The sequence below is a fragment of the Sinocyclocheilus grahami genome, unplaced genomic scaffold (genome assembly GCF_001515645.1).
Source record: "Sinocyclocheilus grahami isolate Dianchi unplaced genomic scaffold, SAMN03320097.WGS_v1.1 scaffold50.1, whole genome shotgun sequence".
NCBI lineage: Eukaryota > Metazoa > Chordata > Actinopteri > Cypriniformes > Cyprinidae > Sinocyclocheilus > Sinocyclocheilus grahami.
This window is the reverse complement of record NW_015505229.1, coordinates 893,427-903,038: the sequence shown is the minus strand read 5'-3', so window position 1 is coordinate 903,038 and position 9,612 is coordinate 893,427. Positions and strand designations below refer to the sequence as shown.

At 36.7% G+C, this 9,612-nt stretch overlaps 1 protein-coding gene across 1 annotated transcript in view; it reads left to right on the top strand.

Moving 5' to 3' along the window:
* The window catches only part of LOC107583131 (leucine-rich repeat-containing protein 16B-like), a 49,985-nt gene that overhangs the window by 32,150 nt on the left and 8,223 nt on the right, over positions 1 to 9,612 (top strand). The window contains exons 16-25 of the mRNA XM_016269245.1: positions 1,101 to 1,214; positions 1,703 to 1,796; positions 3,590 to 3,688; positions 4,925 to 5,044; positions 6,330 to 6,443; positions 6,518 to 6,693; positions 6,823 to 6,910; positions 7,004 to 7,114; positions 7,260 to 7,326; positions 8,303 to 8,490. Of these exons, the coding sequence (XP_016124731.1) occupies positions 1,101 to 1,214; positions 1,703 to 1,796; positions 3,590 to 3,688; positions 4,925 to 5,044; positions 6,330 to 6,443; positions 6,518 to 6,693; positions 6,823 to 6,910; positions 7,004 to 7,114; positions 7,260 to 7,326; positions 8,303 to 8,490 (1,171 nt within the window). The remainder of the gene's footprint in view (positions 1 to 1,100; positions 1,215 to 1,702; positions 1,797 to 3,589; positions 3,689 to 4,924; positions 5,045 to 6,329; positions 6,444 to 6,517; positions 6,694 to 6,822; positions 6,911 to 7,003; positions 7,115 to 7,259; positions 7,327 to 8,302; positions 8,491 to 9,612) is intronic.

Sequence of the window (9,612 nt, the reverse complement as noted above, 5' to 3'; positions counted from 1 at the left end):
ATTTTTCCTCAAAATCAGTGCAGAAAATGTACAAAATGCATTCAGATTCCCATCTGGTGCATTCATAGGCGGAGGGTGAACCAACTCCAGGGTAAGGCTAAAAGCAGCCAAATGTATTAAATATCATAAACCCGTCTTTTTAGGCAAGAACCAGACATGGGTGTCATGTAGGCTAAAAAAAATGTTTAATGGGACTGAATTTGTATTTAATGTGATTACAATTTAATAAAAACGTTAGAAATTGATAATTATGTAACGTTTCCTTTCCACTGTTATTCAAACAGCGAATAAACTATATATAGAAAGTGACATTATCACTAACATTGATCTATTGCGAGTTTAAGCACTCTCAAAAAAACTAAACTATCGTTATAATCACTGAAGCTGTATACACTGTTAAATGCATCTCTTACTTACATTGTACATACATCTGCGCTTTGTTGTTTATGATGAGAGAATTTGCAAGAGTCCAGAATGCGCACGCACTCAACAAAACTGATTCACTTTGTTAGCAACAGACGTAATAGATTTAATTTGTCTGTGCAGGGGCATTTTTGCCCCGAGTCCCTGACTCCCCGTGGCCAGGGGAAGGCTAAGCCTTACACACCTATGGGTCAGAGGATGTGAGCGACGCTCCTGACCAGCACACAGTCAGCTCAGTTCCCACTGCAATTAACCTGTGAATTTTATTAACATTAAATCATCCTCCTCCCATTTTCACCTCAAAATTATGGGGAAGCTGTGCCTCCCCTGACGAGCCGCCACTGGTTGTTTATGATGAGAGAATACGCAAGAGTCCAGAATTCAGTCAGCGAACGCGCGCTCACTTAACAAAACTAATGAGTTTGAACGATGACTCATCTGAATGCTTCTGATTGGCCATTGCATTCCTAAGCTCAATTATTGTGATTGGTTAAAATGCGCAACACTGTAAAAACACCTAAAATTAAATACGGTGCAACATGAGCAGATCTTAATTTAATGCCGCAATCGACACTGTCTATTCATATTCACTTTGTTAGCAACAGACATAATAGATTTAATTTGTTTGTGCACCTATGGGCCTATGGGTGCATTTATTAACAATACATAATGGATAGGGGTTTAGTAATATCAAATTGTCATTGTTTGTTTCTTTCTTGTAGGAGTGTGACGTGGGATCGGAATAACACAAGTGCTACGGGTTTCCAAGATGTGGCTCGAGCCCTAGAACAGTATGACACACACACACTCCTCAATGCACACTCACCCCTCTGAGCACTGACTCACTCGTCTCTTTGAAAACTTATTCACAGCATGCTGTTACTGGGAAAAAAGAAGCTGTTTGTGATTGCACAGTCTTTCATCACCTCACTGGCCTGCCTGTGATGCACAATTAGAGCATTGTTCTGGAAACACCTCTCTTCCCTGGAGATCTACACAAATATTATTTAATGTAGAAACTTTTTTGCAGACTTGAGCTTGCATTCAGAGGACTGTAATAATTGTAAGAAAGATGTTCTCAGTACAGATCGCTTTGAAAAGTGTTGAAAGAAACAAAGTTAAAAAGAATGAAAGCAAGAAAAAACTACTTGTTTCTGAGACACAAATAGACAGGGTGTAACACTTTCCAGCTTCCTAGAGCTCATTCTTCTCTCTCGTGTTGCGATGTTTGGGGAAAACCTTTATCCTGCTTCTCGATGGTCTTCTGCTCTCTCCTCAGTAACTTCACTCTGCAGTACATGCCTATCCCACTCAGTGATGTCACACAGGCGTACCGTAGCGCCCCAGAGAGGACAGAACAGGCACTAACCAAGGTAAGAATGCTGCTTTTTTATTTTGAATAGGCTATATTTTTTATATTATTCCACATTGAATGATAGTCAAGATTTTAAGCACAAAATCAGACATGAGTTAGATCAACATTACCCTTTACCCATAGAAATAAACAGGCTTTTTCTTCTATACCTTGAAGACCACTATGCAAACGACCTCTGTTTCTGATTGACCACCTTTTTTTAGGTGAAATGAAAAACAGCTTATGGATTATTTGCTGTAGAGTCCAAAATAAGTGCCACTGCCCAAACCATAAATGACAGCCTCTTTACAAACCTGTGCTACAAGACAAGTGACAAGTTCACAAAATAATCTGCATTGAAACATGACACACAAACTATTAAAGGCATAGTTCACCCAAAAATAAATTATGTCATTAAAGGTGGGGTAAGCGATTTCTGGTAGCCAATGTTGACATTTGAAATCACCAAAACAAACACGCCCCTACTCCAAAAGGGTCTCGCCCCTATTTTGATAGCTCCGCCCCACACATACGTACGCAACCCAGGCAACGATTAGTTCTGTGAAACAAAGCAAAACCAATGTTACACCGTGTCTACACCGGACACGAGTGGCGCGGCACAACAAAATACTATGGAACTCATTATAATCAGTGATGCTGTCTACACCATAGATATATATACATATCTATGGTCTACACTGGATGCGGCGCGGCACGACAAAGGCTACAAGTTTGTTTTGCTACTCGGCCTGAATCAGTTTTCTAAAGCGTTTTTGAAAAATCGGTTACCCGCCTTTAATTACTCACCCTTATGTAGTTCCAAACCCGTAAGACCTTCGTTCATCTTCAGAACACAAATTAAGATATTTTTAATCAAATCCGAGAGCTTTCTGACCCTGCATAGACAGCAACAAAACTGACACATTCAAGGCCCACGAAGGTAATAAGAACATCGTTAAAATAGTCCATGTGACATCAGTGGTTCAACCTAATCACTTATTAATTATAAATAAATAAATAATGCATTCAATAAATAGTGTTGTTACAGGTTTCCTATCCTCCTACTTTTTACATAATTTCATTTATTATATGACATAGTGCTTCTTTCCCCCCCCAAAAATATATTTTAAATACATTTTTTAACTCTACCATCATTTCAAAATAGTGCCTTTTTTCTTCTTCTTTTTTTTAAATTCCTTTGAGTTCTGCAGTTCTCAGTTACTTCACTGTGGCCGGCTGGATCAGTTTGCTGAGCACCAAATAGCCATTAATGTGTAAATGTGGGTGGTCATGGGTGGACAGCACTCTGGAATGCTTGATTCTGATTGGTCAGTTACTGAATTTAACAGTCAAGTGTTTTTCATAATGACACACCCCTTTAAATATTATTATATTGGTCGATCATTGAGTTTTCAGTTAGCTATTCTTTTTTTACATTTTGTCCCCACAATCATGATTAGATATCATAGTAGATGGGACTTATTCATTAATTAGATCTGTTTTTCTATGATAATGACCCCTTTAAATATCCATAACTCTGTGTCCTGCTGTTTTGAGATTAACAGTCCCAAGGCACTGAAATGTTTATGCACATGTTTAATGAGCCCAGAGATGTGAAACTTTTACAAGGTCATTGCTGAAAGAGGGACACAGCAGACAATACATTTATCTTTCATTAATTCGCAGTATAATTACAATCATTTCCACATGACTGCATGGCTTATCTAAACATCAGTGTTCTTTTCTTTGTCATTAATGAGTATTCTCTCCCTTGCTCTGTCTGTCTGTCTGTCTTTCCTGTGTTCCTCTCAGATCCAGAGGGCTTTGTTAAGGAATAACCAGACTCAGCGGTTCTCTCAGAAACAGGCTCTTCGGTTGCATCAGGGCCTGGTTACTAGTACCGCAGAACAGGTAAAGACCGCTTCCTGACCACCACCTCATATTCACATGCCTCATTGTCTACCACTACTGCAAATCCGACTCAATTATTCACACTTCTAGTATGTGATGATCATGTCGGTTATGGTGATGATGAGAATCTCTGGGTCAGAGTTTGGGTCGTTTCTATTTTAGTTCTGCCAGTTCAGATTAATTGAGTTTAATTGGTGGCTAAATTGCAAGTGCCATTTCTATGCATTTCCTGTAATATATTAATTAAAATTGACTCGACTAAAACCCTGAAGTGTCGTAGACATATTTCAGGGTCTAATGACACTCTGAGGCTTTTTTTGAAAGGAGAATTGCATAATTATGCCATTTAAATTCTCAATTAGCTCTTTAAAGTTCTAGTGTGTTATTTCAGTGCGACTAGGAGCTTCAAAATAATTTAAAAAGTATTCCTGAACACTTACCCTATCTGTGTTTGTTTGGACAAACAGATTGTCCTCTACCAAATTAATGGCATCGGTTGAAATTGATATGTTGAACTAATATGCACTAACAAAATATGCACTATAAAATAAATTAATACTTTTATTCAGCGAGGACACATAAAATCGATAAAAACCGATTTATATTTCAATAAATGCTGGGTTTTTTTTGTTTAGTTTTTTTTATTCATAAAAAAATCCTGAAAGATTGATCACGGTTTTCTCAAAAATATTAAGCAGCATAACTGTTTCCAACATTGATAATATTAATAAATGTAAAATACTTTAAAATAAAAAACATGTATTGCAAATTGCAATATTATTTCACAATATTGCTTTCAAATGTATTTTTTTATCAAATAAATGCCTTGGTGAGCATAACCATTAAAAAAAAACAAGATTATAAAAATATTACAGACCCCTAAACTTTTGAGTGGAAGTGTACCTGAAAATAAGAATTCTATCTATTAGCAGTCCCATTTTCTTCATATGAGTCTTCATATTTACATTCTTTGGATGGTTAACCTGTCAATGGATTGTTTATATTGATCTCTAACTAATAAACCTTAAAAGAAATGACACACATGTGTTTAAATACTTGTGTTTGTGAGGAAGCATCTCTTTCACATGCTAATGTAAACTCTGACTGATCTACGGTGCATTGTTGGATCAAACTCTCCTCTCTCTCTCTCTCTCTCTCTGTTGCTCTTGCTTTCTTTCCTTCTCTGTCTGTTCCTTTCTCTCTCTGTCTCTTCTTTCTGTCCTGCTGTTGTCCCAGGTGATGGAGCGTCTATGTGTGCGTGTGCAGCAGCAGGTGTGTGTGTTGAGAGGAACAGGTGAAGGGGAAGAGCTACAGGCTGCCAGACAGGTCCTCAAGGAGGCCAGGAACTCTCGAGCTGTGAGTGTGTTTGTGCATTTACCTGTCAAACGTCTGCGCAACCACTCTTCTTTATTCTCTTATTACGAATATTTTCCACACAGCAGTACAGTCATCACACCTATGAAAGAAGAACACAAATATAATATTTTTTTCGAAATAAATTAATACTTTTATTCAGAAAGGATGCATTAAATTGATCAAAAATGACGGTAAAGACATTAATAATGTTACAAAGGATTTGAAAAAAAAAATCCTTTTGAACTTTCAACCACAAAAATATTGGGCAGCTATATTTTTGATACTGTTTTCAATATTGATAATAATAGGAAATGTTTCTTGAGCACCAAATCAGCATATTAGAATGATTTCTGAAGGATTGTATGATACTAAAGACTTGAGTAATGGCTGCTAAAAATTCTGTTTTGTCATCACAGGAATAAATTACATTTTAAAACCTTGTTCAAATTAAAAACAGTGATTATAAATTGTAATAATATTTCACATGTATTCAGGTAAGACTTTACAACAAGGTTCAAGAACTAACAATGAGCATTTATTAATGGTAAATGTTAATCTATAAATGATACTATTGTTCATTGTTGATTCGTGTTCTTTTATAATACATTCCCTAATGTTCATTTAACCTGAAATGTTTAAATGTATTAACACAAGTAGAAAGTAACACTGTTAGTTTAATAAATGCTGTAAAAGTATTGCTCATTGCATTAACTAATGTTAACAAATTCAACTATATTGTGAAGTGTTACTACAAAACAAATTTATATTTATAGCAAAATGCATATACAAACATTTCTGCATTTAACGTTTAAAGCAAAAGGTTTTTAAGATCATGAAGTCAAGTATGTCTAAACTTTTGACTGGCATATTAAATAAATAAATGTTATACTACACATCACTTTAGTTTACACCATTGCTAGTAGATTTTGGTGCTGTGGATTTTGTCTGTAATCACATTATATGTTTATATATTTGCTTAACGTTTTTTTTTTAAATATACTGTGCAGATGGCTTCATGGTAATATTCAGTCAGATGTTATTTATGTGCTGGCATAAATGCAGATATTCGAGTGACTCAGTTATTGATTCATGTGTTTTCTGTTTATTAGTTTAAGAAACTTTCAATTTCTACTACAGCACATATGCATTTATGAGCAAACATTAAAAGTTAAAAACAAATCACCTCCATGACTCTCATGCAAACAGAATCCTCATAGCAGTCAGTGAGTGAGAGAGAGTGAGAGATCATGACTGGTGTGTGAATTATGTCTGCACTGTCCTCTAGCTGTACCCCTCGCTGTGTGAACTGGCCCACGTGCTGTCAGTGGACGGTCCGGTGAGACAGAGGCTGGACTCTCTGGCTGGAGAACTCGCCAAAGCAGCTGATAAAGAACTACAGGTGCTGTCTCTCTCCCTCTCATCCTTCAGCCTGCTTTCTTGTTCTGATGGACAATTGATGGTGGATTTGTGCAGGTCATTGTGGACTCCATGGTGTCTCTGTGCCGGGAGCTGTGTCCGCTTTCTTGTGCCGCAGCGGAGTGTCTCTCTCCTCCCCTCTCCTCCATCTCTGAGCGCGTGTCCATCCCTCGTTCGTCCATCCGCACCGCTTTGATGGAGAGAGCAGCTCAGGACATCAACAGAGCTCTGGAGTAAGAAAAGAGGGTGTTGAGTTGTTGATGTTTCTGAAATTAATACTTTGAGAATTATACCCAAGTCCTTTTTTGATGTTGGTTCAGTCGGCAGCAATCTTCTGTGTCTCCCATCTCTCTCAATTTTAGGGAGGTGAAGCTATCTGTGGTCTCGTATCTCACAAACTCCATAGTGGACCAGATCCTACAGGAGCTTTATGCCACACACAAAACTCTGGTACTACAAACGAATTTCTCTCTCCATTCGTCTGTTCATTCTGAACACGTGCACAAGCATCGCTCTTCCTCACGCATCTGTTCGTCATCACAGCTCCGGCAGGTTTCACAGATGAGACGGCTAGAAGACGGGGGAACAGCCAGGCGCACACATAGACATGCTGACATACTGGATGTTGTGGAGGATGACTTTGGCATCAGCATAGTGAGTGTGTTACGTGAATCACTCGCAACTGACTCAGTTGTGTGTTTGGTGGTGTTTACAGTATCTGTCATCTCTTGTAACTCAGCGGTCTTGTCATCTGCTCAGTTCGTGATGTTCTCACTCACTTCTGTCATTCTGCACATAGGACACAATTGCCATTAAGAAACGCAGCTCCAGGACCAGACGCATTCGTCCCGTGTCCAACAGACTCAGTGAGTCACACATGCACGCTATGTCGGATGAAAACAGGACTATCATTCATTTTTTAGTTGAATACTCATTCAGTGCTTTCAAGTCATGTATACTTATACTGTGTATAAATTTTTCAGTTGAAACCCATTCATTCTTTATATCATATTTTAAGCTCAATTTAATTTATAAAACGTATTTAACATTTATTAGGTATGTCATTTTAGCATGTTAATTTAGTGTTTTTAATTTTTAATTAATTAAAAAAATAAAGAAAATACAAATAAATAGTTGCGTACACGTAATTGTGCTCCATGACAATTAAACAATCAACGTAATAGTTCACTCAAAAATATACATTTGATAGAAATATACTCACCCTCAGGCCACCTAAGATGTAAATGAGTTTGTTTCCTCATCAGAAAATAAAAATTGGAGAAATTTAGCATTACATCCCTTGCTGACCAATGGATCCTCTGCGGTGAATGGGTGCCAGCAGAATGAGAGTTCAAACAGCTGATAAAAACATTCTATCATTAAGGCATTTTAACTTGAAACTGTCACTTCTGGCCAAAATATCCAAAGAGTTCATAATCCATAATAATGCTTCCTCCAGTGAAAAAGTCCATCCCCTGTTGTCCTCTCACATCAAAATCCACTGACATATTTGTTTAGAACTGTTTTTGTTTGTAAACGGTGCTTGATCTGTCCATATTTCTATACCACTTTTTCACTGGAGAAAGTAATATTATGGATAGAGCTGGGGAAAAAATGGTTTGACGTTAAAAACATCTTTTTAAAAAATCTTAATGATGGACTTGTTTATTACAAACATGCAGTTTATGGATTAGCTACATTACTTGTGAATTATTGTGATGTTTTTATCAGCTGTTTGGATTCTGACGGCACCCATTCACTGCAGAGGATCCATTAGTCAGCAAGTGATGTAACTCTAAGTTTTTAAACAGCATACCATATAATTAATTCACTGTCCTTCAGGTCTAGGTGACGACCCCAACTCTTCACCTTTAGTGTCCACTCCTCAGACATCTGCTCCCCTTTCACGCTCAGCATCATGGGAAGGTCTGTCCACCCTGCCCACACAGGGTTCACCTCTGCGTCATGTGACCCATGTCAGACCGCGTCCACCACGAAGACACAGGACTGCACACGCTCCCTTTGAGACAGTAAGAACCAGCACCATTGCCAGTATTGCCACACCAATACTAATTTATACCAATATACTAATGTGTACCAATTTACACATTTATATATCTTTATATAGCATTTTTAGTGTTAAAATAAGGTATACATAAAATGAAGTAAATGTCACAAAATGACTTAATAAACTTCGACAATTTCAGGCTTTGCCTCATATTGTGTTATTGCCCTCAAGTCTTGTGTTAGCCACATATTCATCATATATTTATGATCAGTATTGTTTACAATTTAGTTTGATAGATACACTTGGCTAGGGCTGCCACTAATGACTATTTTTATTTTGATTAATCTATCGACTAATTTATCGATTAATTTCCCACAAAAAAATCAACAATTTTACTTAAGAATATTTGGTCCCAGTTTATATTAAGTGGCCTTAACTACTATGTACTTACATTTAAATTAATCCTTTGGTACAATGCAATTATTGTGTACATGTTTTTACATTGTACTTATATTTTAAAAATACCTGCATGTAATTACATCTGTAATTAATTTCTGTAATTACATTTATAATTACACCGTTGAGCCATCCCTTACACCTTAACCCACCCTTAAACCTACCCAAACCACCGCAACCTGTCCCTAACCTTACCCATATCCCACCTCAATAGCACAATACAATATGAACACAATAAGTACATTGCACTTATTTTTTGATGTAAGTACATAGTAGTTAAGGCCACTTAATATAAAGTGGGACCGAATATTTTATTAAACTATATTTCATTAAACCAAATGAAAACCAAAAGTAAAAAAGTAAAGTGCAACATAAAGTGCAAGAAGCAAGTGTCCATCTCATAGTCCAAATCACTGAAATCAAAGTTCAGTATTATAGTGTAAGAATGACAACATATCCACGTGTTCTAGTCTACTAATAATAAAATTATAATCAAAAAACACTTTTAAAAAGGAGTATTTACCAGAAATAGTATTTACCAGAATTTGTTTAGGAGAAAAATGTAAATGTGCAGTATTTCTGGAAATATATATTTTTTTAATAAAATCAATTAATTGGAGATGTTTTTGATTATTAAAATGTAATGGAAACATTAAAATGGAATCCAGAAAATAATGGAAAACAGAAT